The sequence below is a fragment of the Pygocentrus nattereri genome, chromosome 15 (genome assembly GCF_015220715.1).
Source record: "Pygocentrus nattereri isolate fPygNat1 chromosome 15, fPygNat1.pri, whole genome shotgun sequence".
Taxonomy (NCBI): domain Eukaryota; kingdom Metazoa; phylum Chordata; class Actinopteri; order Characiformes; family Serrasalmidae; genus Pygocentrus; species Pygocentrus nattereri.
Genome location: NC_051225.1, coordinates 6,130,645 through 6,157,425, shown reverse-complemented (window position 1 = coordinate 6,157,425; position 26,781 = coordinate 6,130,645). Strand labels below are relative to the sequence as shown.

At 40.4% G+C, this 26,781-nt stretch overlaps 1 protein-coding gene across 4 annotated transcripts; it reads left to right on the top strand.

The window, feature by feature from the left end:
• Window positions 1-655: 655 nt before the first annotated feature.
• Window positions 656-26,781, top strand: tpm4a (tropomyosin 4a). 4 transcript variants are annotated; one of them, XM_017693338.2, is made up of 9 exons: window positions 656-1,012; window positions 3,968-4,093; window positions 18,026-18,159; window positions 20,074-20,191; window positions 21,006-21,076; window positions 21,414-21,489; window positions 22,166-22,228; window positions 22,336-22,405; window positions 25,866-26,781. In XM_017693338.2, exons 1-9 carry the CDS (start codon window positions 899-901, stop codon window positions 25,946-25,948), a joined length of 855 nt encoding a protein of 284 aa, XP_017548827.1. In that variant the 5' UTR covers window positions 656-898; the 3' UTR covers window positions 25,949-26,781. The 4 variants fall into 4 exon arrangements, with proteins under 4 accessions (XP_017548827.1, XP_017548826.1, XP_017548829.1 ...); XM_017693337.2 differs by lacking the exon at window positions 25,866-26,781 and adding an exon at window positions 24,052-24,259 and having other exon boundaries at window positions 658-1,012; XM_017693340.2 differs by lacking the exons at window positions 656-1,012; window positions 3,968-4,093 and adding an exon at window positions 10,602-11,023.

Genomic DNA, 26,781 nt, shown 5'->3' with positions numbered 1-26,781 from the left:
GATCCGAATCAAGAGTGGAGCTCGATTTTCTCCTCTCTCTGTTCTGTTTATCTAACAGGGACAGTGCTGGTGGTCTACCAGGCCTACCACTATTGGGAGCTCCTTTTCTCTGTAGCTTATAATCAGTTTTTGAACTCCAAATTTGGAAAGAACTGATTTTTCACTTAGATTCCTTTGACTTTCTCCTTCTTTGTGCCAGTGGGTTGTCTTATATCTAATATATCTAATTATATCTATACCTAATCTGCTCAGAAATATCTCTGGAAAAATGAGTAATTAGTATTTGAAAGATGTTACAGGAAATTAAATAAATGAAGGGTGGTCTCTGACTTTTGCACAGTATTAAATTGCAGCTAAATACCACTAGGAATGTACGGTAAGAGGGAAAATTGAGTGAATTTGATTTCTGGTCATCCATCACTTTAAAACACATAAAAAAGTGAACAATCATTGCGTGTTTTGTGACCTATATCGGCACCAAGTGTTCAATGATGGGGTTAAATTTGGAAGCAGGTCCCAGCTCCTTGTGGGCCTCTATCACTTCTTTTTTTCTAGTTAAACAAAAAGCAGCAGCTCCAAATAAGGAGAAGGGCCTCGAGCTGCTGCGAGAGTTTCTGGTCCAAGTCATTCCTTCACAAGTGGGCTGATAGGGAGTTGGGGATAGCAGAAAGTGAGCGAGCAGAGGGAGGGAGCTGACTACTGACTCTAGTAGGGCACAGCCAGATCCAGCATTGTGGTCAGCTTCGGGTTTGAGTTCACATCAGCTGCACTCTCCTCCTCACCTCTCCTCTCTCTCTTTCCGTGGCTTTCTCTTTTTCCATCGACCCTTAAGAAGAAGAAAGCCTGAGTTAAATTTCTGAAAGTTCTTGATTTAGTTCTTAAAACTCAAATCATCAAAATGGAGGCCATCAAGAAAAAGATGCAGATGCTGAAGCTGGACAAGGAGAACGCCATCGACAGGGCGGAGCAGGCTGAGACGGAGCAGAAAGCGGCTGAAGAAAGATGCAAGCAGGTAGGGAAAACAAGAAGGGATGGGTTATTTTTAAGACTATGTGTCAATGTTAGATATTATGCAAGGGGGGTTTTACACAGTTAGCAGCAACATACACTGATCAGGTACCTAATTTATACGCTCACTCTCCATTTCGTCAGAAACACTTGTCTTAGGAGTGAAAGTTACAGACTCCAGATCAGCTGCAGCTGTACAATTTTTCAGCCCCCCTCTACCCCATCCATCAGTGGAGAGTGACCACCGCTGACCACAAATTATTTGGATGGAGACCGAGCTGACATGGTGGTGGTGTGTGGCAGTAGGAATACAATTAGATGTGTACTGTAAAAAACTAAATTACTGTACAATTAGTACTAGTAACTAGTAATTTACTGTAATTTTACAGTGACTTTGTTGTTATTATATTTTTTATTATTTTTGCTATTAACAGTAATTAACAGTAAACTATCAACTTTATACTGTGACTCCAAAGTCACCTGCGCCACTAGTTGCCTTCTGCTGTACACTTACAATAATACATTGTAATTAAAATACAGAAATTTCCTGTATTTTAATGTACAGTTTACCTCAGCAGTGAGTTTATCACAATATACATATAACAAATAAAGTCATATTCATAATTCAAAACAATCAAAAGGAACAAGAATTTCTTGGGTCCATATTTTTCCTTGACACCTTCACAGCCGCCACAGAGACTCGTTAATATCATCAATGACATCATGAGCTCAATTTACTGAAGCACTGATTGGTCAAACCAGGAGCTGCTTTTTAACTACATATAATACTGGACTTCCTCGAGGAGAAGCTTGGAGATGGGTAAACAAACACACCAACATCCAGAAAATGGGGGCAGTCGTGGGCTGGAGGTTAGGGAACTGGCCCTGTGACCAGAAGGTTGCCGGTTCGAACCCCAGGGCTGACAGTCCATGACTGAGGTATCCTTGAGCAAGACACCTAACCCCCAACTGCTCCCTGGGCGCCGTGGATAGGGCTGCCCACCGCTCTGGGCAAGTGTGCTCACTGCCCCCTAGTGTGTATGTGGTGTTTCACTTCACAGATGGGTTAAATGCAGAGGTGGAATTTCCCCAGTTGTGGGATCAAAAAAGTATCACTTAACAAAATCATTATTAATTAATATTCTATCAGTTTTGTTTATTCTAATATTAACACTTTTCTCAGCAAATGAACACAAACTGCACAAATAATTAGATTTTGAAAATGTGTCTTGGGTGCCTAAGACTTTCGCACAGTACTGTATATATGAAAAAAAAACTTTTATAGACAAATATGTAAATTTGTCTGTATATAGAAATATGTTAAAAGGATGTAAATAAAGATGTAAATAAAGTAAAAGAATGTAAAATAAAATTCATTATCAGATCAGATCAGAACCTCAATGCACATATTTATTCACTATGGTCTGCACTGCAAATACACAAAATCAATAAAACCAAGAAACAATATATATTTTTTGCAGACATGTCAGTGTTAAAAGATTTTTATATAAATATAAATCAACTGCTTTCATATCCTGTAATGTTGTGCGGTACAGCTCAATGTAACCTCATAGTAATTTGCTGTTTTGTTACAGAAAATATATATGAAAATAACTGGATTTCACATTAAGGCATGAATCAATATCATCAAGAAATCAATATTTACTGTAAAAATAGTGTTAAATAGCGTGAAATCCTGGCAGTAATTAACTGTCTACCATTGGATTATGTTGCTTTGGCTTAGATGTGGCATTAGACGTAGGATTAGATTAAATTTGTGCTTCCCAGGTAAACATGCCATGCTATACTAATAAGAGTCCTTGCATAAGGCTCCTAATGTTACACTCGCCTACAACGGTAACATGATTTATTTGTACCTGTGGATAAGAACCAAGTGTGTGAATGTAAAAGTGAATGTAGCAACCTAATGTTAGCTTCTTTCACGGGTGAGTTCCAAAATTAAGCATGGACACTGATAAGAAGTGAACTTTTCTAGGTTGCTAATATCTTTCAGCTGCATAAATCAGGCTCTGCTTCTCTGGAATACACTCAGAAAAGTTAATCCACCCACATCAAGAACTGGATGAACTCTATCTCACAAGTAATGCTGCCAAAATAGGTTCTTCTGGAGCGATTCCATAGAGAAACCACTGTCTCAGTTATGTCCCATAGCTGAAGCTAATGAAGACGTACCCTTGGAGATAGCACCCAAGTGACGTTTGCACCCTGAAAGAGTGTGAGGAACCTTTCAGTGGCTGGTTCCATTTTTGTAAATGACACGTGCAAGTTTAGAGAACTGTTTTACAGTTTAAAGAACCTTCATGTAATGTAAAAGCTCTGTGCCATTTAAACGTTTCTCCTAGAACCATACGATCCAAGCCAAGAACATTTTGGGAACCTTTGTTTTTTTAAGAGTGGACCACTTTAAAGAGCACGGCTAAAGTACACAACACTGTGCTGCTGAGATTTCAACGTAAACTGATGAACATAAACAGCTGACTGCTGTAGACCACTGTGGAGCACTCAGGCCTTTGTCAGAAGATTATCAGGTTCTTCTGAAGAGCTGCAGGAAAATGGAGAAACTGATTAGACAAAGATTAGCAAAGAGTGTTTGTGAAAGCTCGGTCCACTGCATACCAGGAGGGCTGTTCACTCGGGCTAAAAATAAACCAGGATATCAGCTCCCAGGCTTGGGAATGCTAGACCTGGTCTTTGTCTTCCTCCTGACAGTCTTAAGCCTTAATGGGTTCTTCTTACATCTGTCAGTCACACTTATCTTAGATTGTTTTACGACAAGGTTCTGCACCATCTTCAGCTGAGGATTACTGTATACTACACTGATACAAAGCTGTACAGTAAGTTGTTTTGTCATGCTATTCCTTTGTGGTAGGAGAGCAGGTACACCCGGCAGTGTCCTCTTGAGCGCTTCCATCTGCTCTAATGTGTTTTTGTCTTACAGCTGGACGATGAGCTAGCTGGCCTGCAGAAGAAGCTGAAGCAGACTGAGGATGAACTGGACAAGTACTCTGAGGCCCTGAAAGATGCCCAGGAGAAACTGGAACTTTCTGAGAAGAAAGCCGCTGACGTAAGTGAGATATCCTGTTAAACTAGGGCGCAAAACAACTTGAAAACAGAAAGTTCCGTGTTTGGCGTCTTGGTCAAAGCATCTTTCCCCTTCAACCACACTGCAAATCCTCATTAGGAGAGTTTATTCTACGGGTTTATGGAAAATGATCTGTTCAGTAATATAATTAGTAACATACTAATTATATAACACTCATAACACTGATAAATACAGAAAGGCAACACAGTATATAATTTGTTAAACATTGTTGCAATATTGGCTTTTTCCGATACTGATATGCAAATGAACTTTCTAACCAATCACGATGTGCTGTGAACATCTTGATATTCCAGGCCAGCATTCTTAGGTGTTTTGAGGAATCAAGGTATTCAATTCACCCAACAAAAGTCAATTAGTTTTGGAAAAATAATGCAGGTTATGCACATTATTGAGTCACCAATTGTAATATGTTGCCGTATAATCACGATACTTCACCGCAGAAAAGGCACTTATAAACACTAGAGAAAATGCATTAGCAATGAGATGTAAATAGTTGCATTAAGCTAAATATACGACAGTGACTGAAGCAAAATCTTACCATTTCTTGAAATAAGCAACAATATCTAGTTCTATAAGAATATGTTAAGTATTTCACTTACTGCCAACATGTTGGGGTTTTTTTTGCAGTGCAGTGTTTCAGTATTCATATCGTGCAGCCCCAATACAGCACCGAAATGCTGTAAGCTTTGAAAGCTCATAAAAGCTGACCATTTTCCATAAGTTGCTTTGTAAGCCTCACTGTCAGAGTATTAAAGTCTATATTCGTTGTGCACCACTCATCAACCAAGTCTCGACTGTGAGCGTGTAGGTAGGTGAATGGAAACCATCTCAGATGCAGGTTAAAGTAAATGGCTTCCACCTGTTTCTGCACTGAATGAGTGAATCATGGAGGGCTTTTGCGCTACCAGCTGTGATCGAGCTTTGATCAGGTCCATCTTATCGTGCGAAGCAGCGAGCTTGCTGCATTCCTGTCCGCCACTCTTTAAGGATGAGCTCACAACAAGTCCAGCAGTGTTCCTGATAAGCCTGCCTGACTGTCATCAGATCAGACTTGGCAATCGACAGAGTGGAGTTTACAGAAGGTGCCTTTATGTTTACAAAACTGTTGGACTGAGGGAGAATGATAAGGTATTTCCTGAGGACAGTGGAGTCACTCAACTATACATTAAACTAGCTTATCATGGGCCTTAGGTATGAAGGTATGAGTGGTTTTGTTGGGTTTTTGGCTGGGCAGTGTTGGACAGTCAGAGATGTACTGTATGTGCCTTATGGTACACTTAAGAGGTGTTTTGAGTGTATATGATTCAGATACACCATTTCCACATTAACCCGTTATATGACCAGGGCCCACCGGCATATACCCTTCTATAACCTCAGAATAGCTCAACCGGTTTGCATTGAAGCTCCTTTAGTTACTGGATAATAAGCCTTAGTATGTAAAAAGCCTGGGATTTTAAGGAGTTACATTGCTTATATACATGGCCTTTTAGTTCAGTTACCTTTGCCAGTAATTGTGTAGGTGTAATAAAGTTCATTAATCTGGAAATCCACATCTGGATCAGGTAAATTCATTAGTTAATAAATAAGATAGATAAACATATCAAATGCTTCCGATATGTGTTTCCTGTGCAACTTCACAACTTTAAATAATCAGCAGTACGTTAAGAAGCTGTGAATACAAATGAACAAATCTTCGATGTGTCCAGAATGATGAACAGAGCTGTGGATGATTCTAAAATGATGGAGAAAGCTGTGAGAATGATGTTTTAATAAAATGAAGATGAATCCAGAATTCAACCTAACAAAAAAAAAATGGAAAAAGAGAATTATTCATTATTAGGAATGACTTGATAACTTCACTGAATTCTTGTAATACTGTGCAAAACATATAAAACAACTTCTGTTGAATTGTTTAATTTATTTATCGCTGCTGTCGGAACAAAACCTTGTATCTCCAAAATGGCAACTTTACAGGAGGAGGAAAAAACATACTTTACTTTTAATGTAAGTCAATGGAACCAGACGTCTTTCCAAGTCCTTTTGGGAGGTTTCTTCTGATCCATTCACCATGAGGTTTACAACAAAAAACAAGATGCAGGTTTTTTTTTTTACATATTTTTTACAGCAATAAGCTGTATTGCTATTACTATTGTTTATATGTAATTGCAAAATGTCTTAATGTGACAAGTGTTTCTAAACTTTTGAGTGGTAGTGTACATCTGCTTATTTCTGCTTGCTCTCACTGGCAGGCAGAGCTGGAGACAGTAATTATCCTTCTTCTAGGAGTCTCACAGTGATGTACATGATATACAGAGACAAACAAAAGTTTAAACACCCCAACGAATGATGTTTTGCTTTTTTTCTAAGTGGAGATGAGATGACAGATCCTCTACAGAGAGCTCACATAAATACGAAATTTCTCTGCAAATTTTACTGCACAATTTCTGTTTATTTGTTATGTTTAACATATTGGGGGAAAAAACATAAACATAAATGATAAAAAGTGTCATAACTTTTGCACAGGCGACATTTTATGCTATATTTTTTCCACTATGTTTAATTCAGCACATAAACATGTGCAATAATTTGTGTTAAAGGTTATTTTCACTTATTTTGACTCAGAAAATCAACTAAATGTAACCTGGGGCGCTAAAACCTTTGCATACGACTGTACGTGCAGCACATCTTAAGCGAAGCGTCAACAATTTACATAATTCTGATTCTGATTTCATTCCGTTTGGATTGTTTCTGCTGCTCTGCCAAAGGCAGCAACTGAATGGCTCAATTGTTGGTCCTCATTGACCACTGATGTGGACAAGAGTAAAGTGACCAAAGGTCATGAGAAACCAATAAGACAGTGTCATAATTATATTTACTCAATGCCTCCAGAGTGTACAAAATTAGGAACAAAAATAGCCCAGACTTTCTGTTATACCTGAACATATTGTCACTACCATAACAAAAATGTGTATAAATGGTAACTTTATTGATTGAAAGACACATTTTTAAAATGAAATTCCACAGATTTTTCAAAATGTCTTTATAATTTTATTATAAAGTTATTCAGAGTGGTTTAATGTGAAGTGTCTCATTGTAAAGACACTTATTTACCCTAATTACCTTTACACTGGTGCTGATGAGAACCAGAGGAACCAGGGGTCACAATGTGTAAAACACAAATATAGCAATAAGAGTCCTTGGGCAAGACTCCTAACACCACCTTTGCCTAACTGTGTAAAAAAATGATCAAATAAAAGTCGCTCAGGATAAGAGCGTCAGCCAAATGATGTTAAAATAGTGGAAAACCTGAAAAATACTTTTTCTTTAGGGACTATTTTGTCATATAACACCTTGTTTGCACCTCTGTTTTAAAAGTATGTTTAGCACAAAACCTTATCACAAAAAACTATCATAAAACAATGTCTCAGTCATGAGGCAACATCTTCAAAATCATTTTATGTAGTAGCTTTCTGTGACGGAGCTCTTATAGTTATGATACTCTTTAGACGTCTGGTTCCTATCACCATCAATGGGAACAATTTGGACTCCTAATTTTCATTAGAACGGAGCGTTTCACACCAAACCACTCTGAATGACTTTGTATACACCTTAACCAATTTATTAGCGGAAGTTTTGACCAATTAGTGGAACTCCTCTTTAACTTTATGCTAATGTAGGAAGATTTTACTCCAAATAATCTTGGAGCATTTCTATCTATTCACCATGAAGTCCTCACATGTGTAATGGACAGCTGGATTTTTCGATTGGAAAATAAAAATAAAAACAAAAAATGTTGAGATTGTGCTATGACAGCATTTAGGCATGTGCAGAAATTACACTGGTAAACAACCCAATTAGAAAAACATTTGCGGCCTACATACTTTCAGGTCCCTCAGTTCTTTTCTAGGGTTCTGGGAGGCCTGAAACGTGAGGCAGGCCTGCCGTCTGCAGAGCTTTCTCTCTGGACTTGTGCCCTGGAAATCTGTTCTAGACTACCCTGCCACATGTCATGCATTAGGAGAGACCATAAACTAATTATACTTCTGAATTCTCAACTGCAAAAAAGGAGGGAAGGAGGAAGGAGTACTCAGCAGCAAACAGGACTTTTCAACAGATCCTGGTTGGGGGATGAACAAGGGCTTTTTTTTTCGCATGCCTGTTACTGATAAGCCTATGGAGCAATGGGGGAGTCTTGGCTCCAACTGCTGCGCAGCAGCCCTGGAATGCTAGGAATGCGGCGAAAGCAAACGAAAAAAGGCCACACTCCTATGTCTAATGAAATCAATGCTCCCTCTGCCTGCAGCGGCTCTTTATCATGGAGGTGCACGTCTCCAAGTTAACTCTCATGGCCTGCAATGTGACAGAGAATTAAATTTAGCATCTGAGGCTTGTGTTGAGTCACATCACTCGATTATTGTGTCCTCAGGATTTGGTTAGATGGAGTGAAAGCGTTATATAGCTCCCAGAAACTCTCCGAATTTGTCAGTCTTCTAGGAACCAAATCAAACAATCATTCATTTCTCTGCTCTGTTCACCCACCTTGTTATTACACTTTTATATTATGAGTAGTATCTGAAATGGACTCAAACACTTTGCAGCAAAGTTAGCCATATATAATAGACCTGAAAGGCTAGTCTAGCAAATGAATGTTAAAAACTAAATGTAAAAAAGACACACTTAAAAAAAAACAACATAAAACAAAATAACACATATAAAACACAAAAACAGAGAATGTGTTCCGAAAGCAAAGATGTACTGAAATGTATAGATTGAAAGCAGAAATAGGGTTAAAATTATATATATGTCACTGGATATTTAAAGGGGAATTTCACTGATTTTACAAAATTTCTGCATGGTTTGATGTGAAAGGTTTCGTTCTAGAGAAACAGAGTTTACAGTGGCAGTGACCAGAGGTGGGTGAAGTACACAAATCATGTGTACACCCAAGGTAAAATATTACTCCAGTAAAAGTAGAAGTTCTTTAATCTAGGCCTCCACTTGAGTAAAAGTACCAAAGTATTTGCCTTCAAATGTACTTAAGTATCGAAAGTAAAAGTACTAAAAGAGTCATTCTGGCTCTGATCTGGCCCTGTTATCATTTTTATAACCAGACTGGCTTCATGAACTCATTTCAGGTGAAAGTCCTCCAGCGTCTCTCTTGGTAAACCAGTCTTTTAATAGAACGTCATTAATTAGTGACGCTGACGTCTATTAAAATGATCAGAAGCACAAAACACTGAAGGTAAACAGTTTCCATCAGGGAGAACCGAGTGGCTCTGAAATCACTTTTTACACACAAGCAAAGTTTCAGTTTCAGATTTATTTACAACTTAGTTCCAAGTTTAAGTTGAATAAAAACTGGCTTTAAACTCAGGATCACAGATGAGCTCCTTTACTATGTTGATCTGTAGGCGTCTGTTCATAAACATAAACCAGCCCAAACTCATTTATTATAAAATGAAAGTGTTTGTTTGTAGAAATTCAGAAAAAAAGAAACACGCCAGTCACGACTGCATATGTGGACATATTTCTATATTGTGGTCTTTTTACAGGTTAGGTTAGTTCCGTCATTGGTGGTCTTACTTTGCGCTTCTTTTGTTTTGACATGTTACGTTTTTATACACACAAAAACCAAAAGGAACGACAGATTTCTGAAATGTAGTGGAGTGAAAGGAAAGAAAAAAAAAGTACAGACACACGAAAAAAACTACTTAAGTACAGAAACTAATTACATTTACTTAGTTACTGTCCACCACTGGCAGTGATTGGAACCAGACGTCTAAAGAGTCTAATGCCTCCAAAAGCTGAAAGCTATGATATACAATGGTTGTGAATATGCTGCCTGATGTCTGAGACAGACAGTTTTGAGAAAAGCTTTTGGCCAACTTTTAAAAGTTCTTTCACAGAGAAGTACATGCAGGGTGTTGTAAGCCAAAATAGCCTGAATTATCAACAGCAGATAAAAAACACTCATAAGACGTGTGTTTTTTAATAGTAAATAAAATGTCTGTATTTGCATTGTACACACCGTGACCCCTGGTTCCTATCACCACCACTGTAAAGAAATCTTAGTCAGTCAAACCGCCCTGAATCACTCTGTCTACGTCCCAATGACTGAACTGACCAGGAATTTCCCTTTAAGGTTACTCACAATAGGTCGAACTGCAGCTGTGTGGTTCCAGATCAGCACCACGCTAAATAATAAATATTTTCAATTTACGTTTATTTGAAATGGAAATTTGTGACAATGTGGGAACAGTTGTGCATGTTTTAGAGCTTTGGGGGTTTTTTTATTAAAAATATATTGAAAAAGAATCTCAAGCAAGTTGAATCTCTAAGGCCACGCCCAGCCACACCGCCCCGCCCACTCGCCATGCTGCCACGCCATTGGTCGGTTTCGGTATGAAGTAATCCAGCGATTCTGCCTCCTCTGAGCGCCCTTACACACTCTCACACATACACACACACACACCAGCCCCAACGGCTCAATGAGACTCCACTTCGCGCATTTCCACAAACTTTAACTTTTTTTAGTACTTTCTCCGTTGAGCTGGAGCTTATTTTAAGTGGGAAATAAGTGCCTGGTTTACATTTATTTGCACTCCTCTAAAGTTTTTTTTCCTGATTTTTTTAAGGACTATATTTGTGATTTTTTTTTACAGACTGTGCCTTTTATTTATTTTGGCCATCCATTTCATTTGCACGCAGGGTGTTCTTTTAAAGCTCGTTTCATAAAAACTAAGCAAAACAGTAAAAAAAATGGCAGGTGTGACTTCTTTGGACGCCGTTAAGAGAAAGATCCAGAGTTTGCAGCAGCAGGCGGACGACGCAGAGGACCGAGCCCTAATTTTACAAAGAGAGCTGGACAATGAGAGGGAGCTGCGGGAGAAAGTGAGCCACGTCTGCTTCCTTTCCTTTTTTTTCCTCTCTGCCTTCTTCTTCTTTTCCAGCTCGTTTTGTTAGCTTGTAGCATCCTGCCGATGTTAGTTAGAAATGGTTGCAAAACTCAATGGAAAAAAAACGAAGCTGGAGGCAATTGGGTAGCCTTCTTCGAATTTTCCCGTTCCACCTTAAATGGTGCAGCAGTTACACTCTGGCGTCTCAGGCATCAGTATGTAACTGCTGCACCGTTTAAGGTGGAACGTGAAAATTCGAACAAGACTCCAGCCTCGTTGAAAAAAAAAAGAGCAAACGTGGAGTGCTGGGTGTACGAAGCTAGGCGTTGGTCTTAAACCCTCCCATATAGTGCAGGTCCCAAGAAAGCAACTTTTCATTGTCTCTGCACTCGAGCATCATACATTTATTCACATTACTGTAACTCAGTATTGACAAAGTGAGGTTTCCCAGAACAGACTGGTTCCCTTCCTACGCTCTAGATAGATGCTCTTTAGCTGCCTGTTTGCTTAAGAAAAGTGTGGCGATATGGCACAGTGAGGAGAGCAGGCCAGATGTGAGGACAGTTCCCCACCCCTCATATCTCCATTCCTATATGATAGGCCTACTGACAAACAGGGGCTGTTTTCATCTAGATACTGGTCAGAATCCAGTTTGCTAGGTTTCGTTTTGAACAGTGAGCAGTGGATTTATTCCTCTGAAAAAGTCCAGTAATGTCCTTTAATTTGGACATTAATGCTAAGCTGAGACCAGCCGCCCTGAAATGTCCGTCTTTAGACTATTTGGGAGCTCAGAAATACTTTCTCATGACAATTTCCAACTTTCAAAGAAGTTCAAAGTCCCCTCCCCCCTTCTTCCCTTCAGCCTTTATCACTGGATGACTCTTCTGGAGCCACTATTGAAGTTCAAAGGGTCCATATCATGCATTTTTCTGGTATTCTGTTCTGCCCCCTTTGATGATTTGCGTGGTTTTGTATGCGCAAGAACCATTTCCAGTCCAGTCCTCTGAGGTCCACTTATAACCTTTGTGTGGGTTTATGTACCAAAACCAATCATAATCCATTTATGCAAGGCCATTTTCCGTTATCGGATTCTGCTCTCATCACTGCCCTAAACCTGAGATCTGTAGTGATAGGACTGAGTTTTACTGTACGCTTACGGGCTCTTGGAGACGGGGAAGAATATCACACCACTAGCTGCTTTTGGCTCTTCCTGAACTGTGGTGTTCCCTAAGGAGCTGAATCAGGATGTCGTTCCTGCTCCACATCTGCGCTTCCTGTGGACCCCGTTCGTACTGAGATGGCCACAGAGATAGGCAGGAAGTTGGCATGGGCTTAAATGAGGGTCCGTTCAGATGAATGTGATATTGAAAGTAGTCTAAAGGCCTGTTTTTGTCCATGGGTCCAGTTTGTGTTACTTTAGTAAAGCACTGTTCTCGACTCTTGACTATCACCGTAATGATAACATAGGCAGTCATTATGAAACTGAGGCTGTTATAATTCGTGCATTTTTCTAGTCCTCTTAAATCTGCTTATGATGGTGCTTTTTGGAGGTTGATGTATTTCTACATGACCATTTTCCAACCTCTCTTTATTCTTCACAGTTAAAGAGGCTGTTTTGGGTACTGTGCCTTTAAGACTGACATATGTAAATGATCCCTGTTCTGATCAGCTGTCCTGTATTTTTGAAAAACACTCCTTATAACTTCAACTTGAGTGGGTGGGCTAGACTGCTGTAGGCTGAAGAGGCCTTGGTTCATATATAGATTGTATGGACTGGGACATGTTTTCTAGGAAATGGGCCAATTAAACGAACTGTTATTGGCTAATCTTTGCTATTTTTTGATGTGCAGTCACATTTTTGGAGCTCGTATGTTCTGGCCAGAGTTTCCAAGAATCCTTGTTGCTTAAAAAATCAAATGTCCTCCAAGACGTCAGTCCTGAGCTATGTGAAATGCAGGTATGTCCCAATGAATCCTAGCTAGAACCCTCAGTGGGTGTTCATCCCATTTCAGCCGACAATGACTTAGTGTTTGAAAAATGAGGCAGGGGGAGTTATTTGGGGGGGGGGTTTACATTCATTTTCCTGTCAAATGTGTTAACAAGACTTCCTCACATGTTAGGTCATATCACATCACTGGAGAGGCCTGTTCATAATGCCCAGGCTAAACCATGTCCACTTTGTTGACAGCCTTCTGGTTTTCATTAAAGTACGGTTCACACCTTTTAAGCGCATGGAGCATCTCTTTCACTATTGGGCTGGTTGTTTTTAGATTTAAATTTGAATTGGACACAAAAAATACGTGCAAAGTCAATTTTAAGAATTTTAATTCAGTAGTTCTTACAGAGCCTGTATGGACCTATTAGCTGTTTAACCTGCCTCTGCAACTGATATGCTTCCATTTTCATAATAGCGGTTCATAAAGTAGCCGAGGCGATAGGATATCTCTCGGTATTTTGTCTGCTACATACCTGACCACTCCAAGGTTCATGGTAGCCTGTACCAGCACTCAACAGTGCCTGAAGTTTGTTGTGCTCTTGTCAAGGATAGCACGGAAGTGTTAAGAGAGGGACTAAACATCCCGGTCTTGGGTGCTTAGGACTGTTTGAGTGCTCTAATCATTCTTCTGCATATGTTCCTTCCTTTAGGTCGGTCCATTTTGAGGGAGTAGTCGGCAAAGTCGTGTCCAGTCAGAAGTATTTGCACTTCGTTTTAAAGAGCCCATATCATAGAGAACCATTGTTTCATATAAAAACATTTGATGTACCCTAACAAACATATGTCGCCTGCAAAAACATCTGATTTGGAATCCACTGTTTTTGTGATGTCATAAAATCCGACTCCTTTACATATATCCCCCTATTCATCCTACAGCAGTTTAGCTCCGCCCATTCACGCTGAAGTTATAAGGAGTGTTTCAGGCTGGCCTATTTAGTACAAAATCCACTTGAACATTATAGGTGGACCTTAAGAAAAGCAGAAAAATGAAAAAAAGAGAGCATTATGTTGGATATGGGCTCTTTAAAGAAACCGAGTTGGATCTCCTTTACTCACAAGCACAGTTCTGGTGCTGCTGTTGTTCTGAACAGAGAATGCTGTTAGAAAACGTGTAAATTGATTGGAAATAGTTGCTATAAACTTTTTTAAAAAAATCACGTATTTGTGTTAGTTGCATAAGTTATGAGGTTTAAACTGCTTTAAGTTTGAAGTGGACTGCTATTTCACTGAAACCTAAAAATAAAGATGCCAAAAATGGTTCTTTGTTTTGTAGCTTCAACTAAATTTTCCTCTGAAGGGTTCTTTAGGGAACCAAAAGTGGATCTTCTAGCAGTGATCTAGCACCGCTCCAAAGAACCGTTAACTGTGCTGAAAGGGAATAGAAGTTTCGTGGATTCATTGGAAAGAAATGCTTAAAATTCTACCTTTAAAAAGCAACATAATACCTTCTGTTTTGTTCTCTATGGCAAATGATCATTGTTCCCTGCAGGCTTGATGCGCCTCTCTTGCCGGTATCCTGTAGGATGCACATGGCTCCATTTAGGCCTTTTTTCTGGACTGATTACTCTTACATCTTCCTGGCACTCCAGCACAGTCATTCAGCAGTGTGTTTTACCTTATATGGCATGCATTCCCAGGGAACCAAGGGAACGTGATGACTAAGGAAGGGCCATGGCTGGGGAGGGAGTGTTCTGACCCTGAACTGAGCGAGTAACAGGGAGGGCACAGGATGTAGAGTGTGTCTATTTCCTGTGTGTTCCCCCCTTTCTTTGTCATTGTCTTCCTCATATTTGGTTAATAAGCAGCATGTGTTTCTTTCAGGCTCGTGTGTTCAGGCCAGTTTTTAAAAAGGTCCAAAATGTAATTTTACCCTTTTAAAGTCTAAGGGTCTGTATTAGTGCTGTGCAGTTAGAGACCACCCTTTTGCTGATTTATTTGTTTCCAGTCAAAAGTACAGACTCACTTCCAGTTTTTCAAAGAAATCTGCAGCCACACCTCCGAAGTTCAGTCTTAGAAGTTGGTTGCAGTTTCTGCTTCCCATAGTCCAGGTACATAGTCTCTGATACTGAAGTCTGGACTCTGGGGTGGTCAGTCCATTGTCCAGCATCTTTGTTTGATATGTCCGTCTCCTTTTCTTAGTCTGGCTATTTGGCAGCTACACATCTTTTCAGACCCACTTTGCTGAGTCGTCTTCTCACGGTGGAAGGATGGACAGAAACACCTGGATGTTTTCAGCTCTGAAGCTTGATTTTCTCCTCTCTCTCCTGTTTATCTGTGCTGTTCATCTGATGGGGGCAGTTTTGGTGTCTACCAGGCCTTGTATGGTTCTCCGGAAAAATAAATAACTTGCACTTAGTACTGATTGTGTACGGAAATGAAAGACTCAGGACTTTCTAATTAGGTTAGTCCTGTTCCTACAGGCAGACAGTAAAGCTGTACTTTTTAAGTTTCCCCTTTGAATAGCGTTACAATGACCAATAAATGACCACCATTTCTCCATATTCCTCTCTCCTCAATGTAAACTGGGAGGTCCTAATCGTGGGTAACGCTTCCGTGAGCTTTCCCCTGACCAATCACAATCCCGGCTGATGTCTCTTGCTCCGCCCATACAAAACAGTTTTAGACTGAGAGAGACTTGGCCAAACCCAGCGTAACCAAGAGCTGGCAAGCTAGACCACCTGTGTGTAGCTGCCTGTCGCCCCTTCATTCCTTTATCCATACATGAGCATTGTTCATGCATCCGTTCCTTCATTCATGTTGCTTCGTCCATTCGTTTGTTCGCCTGTCTGTCTATCCGTCTGTTCATCTGTGACCAGGCTTTTTGGGCCGCGTCTTTTGGTCCATTCATCATGAAATTTACACACAATGGAAAAGGTAACAGGCCTTTCCAAATTATGATAATAACTAAAAAAAGGAGATACAAGGTTTTGTTCCGACAGCAGTGATATTTTCATTCAAGCTTTCCAGACGTTTAATATAAGTTTAGTATCATATAAACACGTTTCATGTTTAACTCTGGGACTTTTGCACAGTATATAAGTCTACTTTGTCCCTTTATGGATAGCTTGAGAAACCAGTATGAAAAGTGATGAATGGGGTAATTATACACTCTGGCTTGATGGATGCGTCTCTTCCAGAGGGAAAACCCATCATATTGCTCAAGACTGTGTAAATGACAGTCTGTATAGTATCGGGGGACGTATATATCTCAGAGCAGTATGGAGTTATTTGTGTGGCGCACAACAACGCGGTCATTGACCAGATATATTATCCTCTCTATTTACTCAGTCTGTGGATTCCCCAGTCTGTGGGGGGGGGGGGGGGGGGGTTAATGTGGCTACAGTGACGTTTTTCGAATTGGATTAACTTTTGCACCAAAGAATGTTCAGTGTTCAGATTCGGTCCCGCTTCCCAACCTTGGGCCTTTTATCTGGCTTATTTTGAACCCACTATATGTGCAGCGTTCAGCAAAGCTCGTTTTTTGGGACGTGTGCACTCAGCCTGTACCACAGGAATCCACAAAGATTGTGCAGCGTGCTGGCATTTCTCACCCAAAGCTCAAATAGCTAGCCCATGAGAGAATGGCGCTCAGGAAAAATGAGTCTGCTCTAGTTTTCCCATGAGCCCTGCTTTCTCAATGTACTTGATGCCTCTTCCCAGAGCTCTTCATAATCCGGCAGACAGATTTTTATAACTTTCTGATGGAACAGACCGTCTGCTTGATTAAACCGTGGTGATATTCACTGTAATGTAGTAATGCGGTAAGTGTCTAATTGTTCAGGCTTGCTTGTCGCTCCCTGTGGACAGCAAACCACTATAGAGGCTCCCTTGTGTCTGTTCTGAGACAAAGCTTTGTTTGCCAGCATTTCGAAGGGAGGCACAGTTACGAGTGTAAACATTTGCTTTTTTGTCTGCTGCCGATTGAGCTTTGCGTGAGGTCGACCTTGTTTTTCTCGTTCTTTATAACACTCTGATATCACCCTCAGTACATTGTGAAGGACCTTGGCTTACTATTAATTTGGTAAGAGAAGGTTTACACAAATATAGCGGTAAATATTTTTATTGATTCAGTGAATCCCTTAAAGTGCATGGGCCTGTAAACAGACCTGCACCTCTTAAAACATGACTTCCATGTTAGTTTCATAGTTTCTGAATCCGTTGCAGTATTTACTGAATAATACACTGCAAAGAAATGGCATCTTTTCAAGTAAAATGAATTTAAATATACTCAATAAATCCTTGTGTTGAGATTGTTGTGAGCTTCATTTCAGATTATGTAGCTGATTTCTAGACATTTTTTACTTTTAGGTAATTTTATCAATTTTATAGTCCTGCTGATTTCAAGCACATTTCTTAAAACAAGCAACATTATCTGCCAATAGAGTGAGATCATTTTACTTAGTTATGCAAAACAAATAATGTCTAGTAAAAAGGAAAATAATCTTAAAAAGCTTACAACAATCTCAGCAAGAGAAATATTAGATTTATTGACTATATTAAAGCCCATTTTACTTAAAAAGATGCCATTACTTGCAGTGTAAAGGCCAGCTTTACATTCTATTTCTTTACCTTGAGGTGTGCTAATGATGTTTGTGTAGTTTTATGTACCAAAAACAGACACTGTTAGTTTTTACGTGAACGTTTTCCAACCTCTTTTACGATTAGGGCTGTTTTCCTAACTGTACCTTTAAAACTAATATATGTACAAGAGCTCTGTTCTGATTGGCTGTCCTGCATTGTGCCTCCTTTATAGACTATAAGGACGGGGAAGTGAATAAAAGTTTTCATGATATGGGCTCTTTAAGACTAATAAGTAAATAGGAAGTCTGCAGGTTAAGAGGTTAACGCTGTCTATTCTACTCCATTGTATCAGTTTCTCGTGGTCAGTAAACTGGGCAGAGCAAACCTGCCTTTGTTTTCTCAGGTCAGTTCACTGTTGTCTGTTTCTTTCTTCCCACATTGTAAACCTTTGACCCCTGACCTTGTGCCATTTGCATTCAGGCTGAAGGTGAAGTGGCAGCGCTGAACCGCAGGATCCAGCTGGTGGAGGAGGAGCTGGACCGAGCCCAGGAGAGGCTGGGCACTGCCCTGCAGAAACTGGAGGAGGCGGAGAAAGCAGCAGACGAGAGCGAGAGGTCTGTAGAAGCGCACACTGGTCACTGATGCTACAATGATCACCGCTTCATATAGGGGTGCGGGAAAAAATCGATTCCTGGATGCATCGCAATGCGGATGTGAACGATTCTGAATCCATTCACAAATGTTTAAAAATCCATTTTCTAAATTTTAATTTAGAGCGTAATGTTGACGGAAAGCAAAGGGCAGAACTTGGAAGTGGGTAAGTGCATCGCCCGGACAGTCTGTGGCGGCACGTAACAAAAACACCACTGGATGAGCGAGAAATCTGACCGGCTCTGTATTAAAGCCAGGTTAGGTCAGGAGTCACAACCCAAATGTTAAGAGCCATTTTGTCCTTTCAACAAAAATCAGACCACCTTGGGAGTCACAACATTTAATGTCCAGTATGTCTAAGTGTGTGCTGACGTCCTAGTATAGGATAAACAATATAAACGAAAACACGGACTTACTTTGCTCTGCTTTAAGCTTTAGCTCAGCTGTAGCCGCTTTCCTCCCGACTCCGCCAGAACACTTTTCCTCAGAAGTAGAGCAGCTTATTGTAAAATGTCTCTCATCGTTCGGCTGATTTACGAGGCTGAAGTCGCTTCTTGTTCTCCAGCTTCTTGTTCGGATTTTTCTGAAAGCACCCATGTAGCCCACTCCCCTGCTGTGAAGTGATTAACGCCTATTGTCATGGATGCACCAACCCCCCCCCCCCCTACCTATGCCCAAAGAAAGCTCCTACAGCTCCCAAAGCACCTAATGTGACACAACCTGAAGGTGAACTTGAAGTTACAACCCGAGTGTATATGTTACCGATCCTACAGCGCGACGGAGAATTTGTAAAATCGTGTTTCAAAAGTTAGAATTCAAGGGCCCCTCCATCTTTCAGAAGCTCCACGTCCAGACCCGCCCACCCACAGCTCTATTCACCCCCAAAAATGAATATAAAATTAATGGTAAAATAATTTTTATTCATTGAACAGGAAAAAAAGAACATTTCTAAAAGTTTAATTTAACTTTTACAATTCAGTCGTCAAGATGGAAATAAAGTCATTCAGAGTGGTTTGGTGTAAAATGGCTAGGTGTAGAGAAACGTACGGGCTCAGGTTTCTTTATAGTGGTGATGATAGGAACCAGGGGTCACAACATCTACATCACAAATACATTTTTTCTAAATTTTATTAACTGACCAAAACCTCCAGTGAACCTACACACGTCTTTTGGGGTTTTATATGTGATGTTGATGATGATAAAATAAGTAAATCTAAAAATGTTATCTTTGGGTAATATTTTGCCTTACAGCACCTTGTGTGTGCCCCTTCACCATAAATGTGTTTTAAACCATTCATAATAATGTTCTATGAGGGAGCTTTTAGAGGCATTAAACTCGTTAAAAGACGTCTGGTTCCTATCACCACCACTGTGAACATTTCTGACTTGGTAAGTTTCTCTAGAACAGGCTGTTTCACATCAAACCACTCTGAATGACTTGTTTATATCTTAATCATTTAATTATTTGGAAATTATTCCTTGTCAAGGTTAATAAGTCAACAATAAACTTAGAGGGTTGAATGATTACATGTTAAATGCCTCTAGTGCACTAATGTTGATTCAAATTCAAGTCATCCTAATAGGGTTTTTGGTAGAGGTCTAGCCAGACGCTGTAATCCCATTAGCTTGTAGAACGTCATTATTGTGCTGGTTCTTTGAAGAAGCCCAGGGCTCTGACCTAAGCTTCCCTAATGATGTGTTTCAAACATATGACCCTATCAAAACAGGCCAGCTTAACCCAAAGTAACCCAGAGGTTGAGGAGGTTTTCCTCCTGACAAATCTGATTCGAGCTGCACGTTCTAAATGGGGTTCAGCTCTTCTTTTTGAAGACTAGCTATGATGGCTGTATTGAACTTTGACATCATGCGTCCTCCAGAGGTATGAAGGTGATCGAGAACCGTGCCATGAAGGACGAGGAGAAAATGGAGATCCAGGAGATGCAGCTAAAGGAGGCCAAGCACATCGCCGAAGAGGCCGACCGAAAATATGAGGAGGTATTTTTATTTGGTCATTTGGATGATATGTGATGGAGGCAGCCCCACCATGTTTAAAACAGTAAATAATGACTACCACAGGTAGTCTATCTATCAAAATACACACATACACTGATTTTTAGATAGATGTACAGCTGTTGTCAGAAGAAAACCTCATATCTCCAAAATGGTAACTTTACAGCAAAAGGAAAAAACCTACTTTACTTTCAATGCAAGTCAATGGAACCAAACTTTTTCCAAGTACTTTTGGGCCATTTCTTTTGGTCCATTCGTCATGAAATGTATACATAATATAAAGAGCAGTAGGCGATTTTAAAATATGTTAACTGAAAAAATTACAAAAATGGAGGTTTTCTTCCAACAGCAGTAAAACAGACAGGCAGACAGACAGACAGACAGACAGACAGACAGACAGACAGACAGGCAGACAGACAGGCAGACAGACAGGCAGACAGACAGGCAGACAGACAGGCAGACAGACAGGCAGACAGGCAGACAGGCAGGCAGGCAGACAGATATGATTTTTGCTACTTTTTTGTGTTGCTGCTGTGATTCTGCAGTTTTCCTCTGGATAAATCCATCCACCCAGCTAAACTGTGGGAAGAGGAACATGTTTCACATTTCTTTTAACTACAGAGCCATGACAAGGCAGAATTTACTGCGTTCTTGTTGTACACATGGTGTTCACTAAATCCAGACATCGCTGCAGAAATCATGAGGGCTGAGCTCTGTTAAGACTAGCTCCAAATGCTAGAGGTTGCAGAGATGTTCTGCACTGAAGCTGCTGTTCTGAAGCCTGCTGTTTGTGCCTCAGGTGGCCCGTAAGCTTGTGATTCTCGAGGGTGAACTGGAACGAGCAGAGGAGAGAGCCGAGCTGTCTGAATGGCAAGTTTACCCTTTTTAAACCCCTTTTTAAGCCTTAAAACTATTTAGTCATTTATTCAGTAACTGCACGAAAAACTATTCAGTATGCTGTTGTTATTAAATGACGGTCAAGCAGCAAAACTCTCAGGGACCCATACGTGGAGCAACACTTCAGTTCCTCACTTTCATAACTACATTATTTATAGATAGTTGTAGAGTAGTTACCACATAATTCGTAGCAAGTCTTAAGACTAATATCTAAATAAACTTGCAGTATAAGGGGTTAAATATGTCAATACAAGTACAGTTCATTCCTTTGTTGGCTGAGATGTTGTTGTTGTTCTTTGTTTGCTCACAGCAAGGCCAGCGATCTGGAGGAGGAGCTGAAAAATGTAACCAACAACCTCAAGTCTCTAGAAGCTCAGGCAGAGAAAGTAAGACAACCAAGTTGAGCCAACCATATCATCACTTTCACATTGTTACTTTGGGACATTTTTCATTTTTGGACGTCATTTTACGATGGATGGATCAACAGAAAACACCTTACAAACCTCTCAGTATTGAATTAAATATGCTTTGCTGGCTGTATTCAAAAACGGACTCAGTCATGTGACTGATGTCAGTCATGATATGTATCTGTCAGTCTTATACACAGTATACTAGACGTAAAACAGTGATGCACAACAGGTTATTACATGTTCATATACACTGTAAAAATGACTGTTTTAACTGAAACAGTTCAGATGTTTTAACTTAAACAGTGAGACCTGATCATGCCTTCAACATGGTGGTGGTAGTATGAGGGAAGACTGAGGGAGGTGGGGGGACACTCTGAGAACTGGGGCTGGAGTTCTGGGCTGCTTCTGCCTGTAGCTAGAAGGCCAGACCCCCTCATAACTGTAGTAGGACTGAGGAACTTCTAGGGCGTTAGATTGGAAGACGGCGGAGTTTCAGGAATACTTCCCCAAAACTTCTGTTATAACATAACTACATTTACTTACCAGGCTACTTTGAAATTTTGAGTTAATTGTGAGTGAAAAAGAATCAGTCTTGTGTTGACTTATTGTTTGAAGTTCAATAAACTGAAGATGGCATTTTCCTCTATTTCAGTACTCAGAAAAAGAAGACAAGTATGAGGAGGAGATCAAGGTTCTTAGTGACAAGCTGAAGGAGGTAAGGCTCTTTATACTTATGAATAAGGAAAATATACTCAGACCCACAGAATGAGATTTGTGTTATAACTGTATTCTGACCCTTCCCTGTCCATCTTGTCTGAACAGGCGGAGACCCGTGCCGAGTTTGCAGAGAGAACAGTGGCCAAACTGGAAAAATCCATCGATGACCTGGAAGGTATGAACATCTTCATTTATTTAGCTGCACTGTTGAAAAGAAGATGCTATGCTGTGTATGTAGAGATTGAGCACTATACTCTTAAAAATAAGGATTCCTAAATGGTTCTTGGCTTGCATGTATGGTTTGAGAGACTGTAACTGCTATAGAACCTTTACATTATGTGGTTCTTTAAACTTTACAAAAGTGGTTTCACAGGTTCTTTAAGGAACCAAAGTGTTTTTTTCTATAGCATTTAAGTGATACTTTTTTGAGAAATTCCACCTCCGCATTTAACCCATCCGTGAAGTGAAACACCACATACACACTAGTGAGCGCACACACACACACTAGGGGGCAGTGAGCACACTTGCCCGGAGCGGTGGGCAGCCCTATCCACGGCGTCCGGGGAGCAATTGGGGGTTAGGTGTCTTGCTTAAGGACACTTCAGTCATGGACTGTCGGTTCTGGGGATCGAACCGGCAACCTTCCGGTCACAGGGCCAGTTCCCTAACCTCCAGCCCACAACTGCCCCCCTCTCTTCTTTCTGAGCTCTGTATATCTTTATATTAACCCCTTAGGCCCCAAGTTTTGTTAAACACGTCTAGAACCTAAGAATAGCTCAACCAGCTTGCATTGAAGTCCCTGTAGTTACTGAATAATAAGCCTTAGTATGTAATAAGCCTGGGATTTTAACCCCTTACAATCCCGGGCTTGATATATACTAAGATGTATTATTCAGTAAGTACAGTAACTCACCAGCCACCGGCCGTTTCATGGGTTAAGCACACCATAGGGCAGCCAGTCAGAACAGAGGTTATTTACATATCTCAGTCTTGAAGTCTAAAGGTTGGAAAATGACCATGCAGAACTGAATTATTATTCTTTTAAGTACATAAACACACACAGATGTTATAATTGGACCTCAGCGGGAACGTATATGGCTTCTGCAGAAAAACGCATTCAAATTTGCATGTTGTAGAAAGGCCACATGCATATTGAATATACTTTTGCCTAATCCTCCTGTTAATAATTACGTTCAAATATCCATGTAATCATGGAGATGGTCTCATAGGTCAAGAGCTGGTCAGCCAATTTTTCGCTGTACACCAATGCTGAGGAATATGAACACAATCTATGTTGTTTTAAACTGGTTTGGGAGTTATTAAAAGTTTTGTATTTCACCAGCTGGGACCGTTTCTCATTAAAACCTGATGCTCTCCTGTGAACATGATAATATATTTTGCTGAGCATATGGAATCCGCCGAGAAAGGCTCTACATCACTCCAGTCTCGAGAGTACTATGGAATGTCCGCTGCCAGTTGAAGCTTCCTGCTCATTTACTTTGCATCGCCTGCATAAAAGTATATATGCTTAGCTAAAGCACCCTGAGAGCATGTTTGCTATTGGTCAGATGGAAATTTTAACAGGCAGGAAAGTTTACTCGTCCCCATGTGATTTGCTTAAGGTCCTTAAAGAGGACAGCAGCAGCTCTATGAGTCCTCATATCGTCCTCTTCATGTTCATCTGTAGTTCTGGGCTGTATTTTTCCATGAACGTTCTGTCTCATCTGTTAAACCCATCTTCTCTCCCTCTCTTCGTTTGCTCTGTCCATTGCTTCTTCTGGCTTCTCCTCTCATTGCTTTTTTTTTCCTGCTGATCTCCAGATGAATTGTACGCTCAGAAGCTGAAATATAAGGCCATCTCGGAGGAGCTGGACCATGCCCTCAACGATATGACCTCCTTGTAGCTCCTGCCCTGTCTCCTCTCTGCCTTCCTGTCTCTCACGCTGGCTGCAATAACTTTGACTCTTTTCCTGAATACTGCTGTCTCATGCAATGGAAATTTTAGTTTCAATAAAAGCTCCGTTTCCTATTCTGTCACTCACTCTCATTCATTCTGCTTTAAAGGAGAATTACAACAATTTTTCCAAACTTCTACATTCAGTTGTTTAGATTTAGACTTAGATAAAGTAATTCAGAGTGGTTTGATGCGAAATGGTTCATAATGGAGAAACTTAGTAACTCAGATTTCTTTACAGTGGGAGTGATAGGAACGAGGGGTCCTACTGTGTACAGTGCAAATGTAGCCATTTTAAGTTTAGTTAGCCTTTATTAGTCCTGCAACAGGGAAACTGACCTCCGCTTTTAACCAGTCTGTGCAGTGAAACACCACATACACACTACTGAATGCATACACACTAGGGGGCAGTGAGCACGCTTGGCAGCCCTATCCACAGCACTCGAGGAGCAGTTGGGGGTTAGGTGTCTTGCTCAAGGGCACTTCAGTCATGTACCGTCAGCTCAGGGTATCGAACCGACAGCCTTCCGGTCACAATGCTGGTTCCCTAACCTCCAGCCCAGGATAGTTTATACCACCTAGAATGACTAGTGAGCCTACATGGGTCTTCTGAGTTTTTGGATGTAATGTTGATGTGTTAAAACCTGAAAAGTGCCTTCACTGGGAGACTATTTTGCCGCATATCACCCTGCATGTATCTCTCCACCATGTATGTGTTGAGGCCAAAGAAAACCTTATCTGAAGAGTTGCCTCAGGCATCCGGAGGTATATTCATAACCATTTCATGTAATAACATCAAACCACTCTGATACTTTCAACGGAAGTTTATGTAAAGAGATTTTACACCAGGCAATTTTGGAGCATTGCTATTGGCTCATTAATCCAGAAATTTCACACTAAATAAAGGACAGCTGGTGTGCTTAAATGATGAAGGAAAAAAAATGGAGATACATTTTTTTTCCCCTTTGGACAACAGTGATGTGTGTGTGTGTGTGTGTGTGTGTGTGTGTGTGTGTGTGTGTGTGTGTGTGTGTGTGTGTGTGTGTGTGTGTGTGTGTGTGTGTGTGTGTGTATATATGTGTGTGTGTGTGTGTGTGTATATATGTGTGTGTGTGTGTGTGTGTATATATGTGTGTGTGTGTGTGTGTGTGTGTGTGTGTGTTTGTAATTACAGCTTATAGGTACTGTATTTGGATACCTGTAATTACATTGTAGTGCATTAGGTAATAGTTAACATTTGGCTCAAGTGTAGTATTTGCCTTTTGAAAGTCAACAAAGGTGAGATCATGTTTACATCTTGATTTGCCACTTTGGGTCCTAACTCTTAAATCTACTTTCTGACAGCTTCCTCTGCATGCTGTGTGCCTTTTCCCATGACTCCCATGTCTTTTGTGCAGTTAATGTTTTGACATGGATTAGAAACTACAAACTACAGCTCTGCATGCTGCTCCTAATGGACACGCACAAGAAGCTGCATGTTCTTGTCAGTGAATGCATAAAAATGAAACCTGGAGCTTTCATTTTGTCGTTGTGAATTGAAGACTAATAGCCGTAGATTTTTCTACGGTCGTTTTTCTTGTGTGCAGTTGTGTTCATTAAACAGAACCCACCAACTAAACATGAGTTCCAGGGAAAGCGGTTCCAGCAGCTCATGGCTCTTTTTTTGTCCTCCTTTTTGCAGAGAAATTAGCAAGTGCCAAAGAAGAAAACCTCGGAATGCACCAAGTTCTGGATCAGACGCTCCAGGAGCTGAACAGCATATGAAGGGGGGATGGGAGGAGTTTCATCTTACAGCATTCCGTGACCATCCAGCTTAATTCCATATCTGCAGCTATTCAAACCTGTTTCCTCACAGAGGATTAATTTAATTTGTGCATCCGCAATATTTCATTTGTCAATTTATCCCCATTTACCCCCCCCTCAACACAAATCCCAAAATCTTTGGTGACTGGTGATGGTCAGTTGCTGAGGTGCTCATTAAGCGCCGCTAATCTTCACAGTTAGCGTTGTTTTTTTTTATTTGTTTACATTGTATTTGACGCACATTCATGCCAACATCCAAATGTCCTGCATGCGGTATATTATAGCTGAATAGTGTGGTCAGATTTAAAATGGACATTGTCTGCCATCTACTGGTCACTTGGATTATTATTTTTTTTAAATGAAGGTGACATTTGAAGAATTTTGTTTTTGTTATCATTATTCAAAATTATGAAGGGAGGGGGGGCTTTTTCTTCCATTTTCCATTTGGAAAAAAAAAAAAAAAAGATTGAGGGACCAAAAAAGAAACTTTTATTATGCCAAATCGTGAAACGTGCCAAAAGGTCAAAATACACATACATTCCGATTTGAACTGGAGGCGATGCCTCTACCTGCTACTGTCTGTACATCTCTGTGTGGAAGTATGTAAACCAAGCAGCTCTATGAGTGCAAAGCTCTAGAGAGACGAGACGTCTGAGCATGATGTCATCCAACATTCCACGTGTAATACGGACCAAACCCACAACGCAGTTCTTCTAATTACCTGCCTTGCTCTGTGCCTTTCTTAAACGAGTTTCTGTTTTCCTTGCCACTTAATAAATTTGTATAAAAATCCA

Bases quoted from the DNA above. Each gene is read 5' to 3' on its own strand.
- tpm4a (XM_017693338.2), top strand. From the start codon at position 899: ATGGAGGCCATCAAGAAAAAGATGCAGATGCTGAAGCTGGACAAGGAG. The intron at 1,013-3,967 runs GTAGGGAAAACA...TTTGTCTTACAG, and splicing joins CTGAAGAAAGATGCAAGCAG to CTGGACGATGAGCTAGCTGG. The intron at 22,229-22,335 runs GTAAGGCTCTTT...TTGTCTGAACAG, and splicing joins TTAGTGACAAGCTGAAGGAG to GCGGAGACCCGTGCCGAGTT.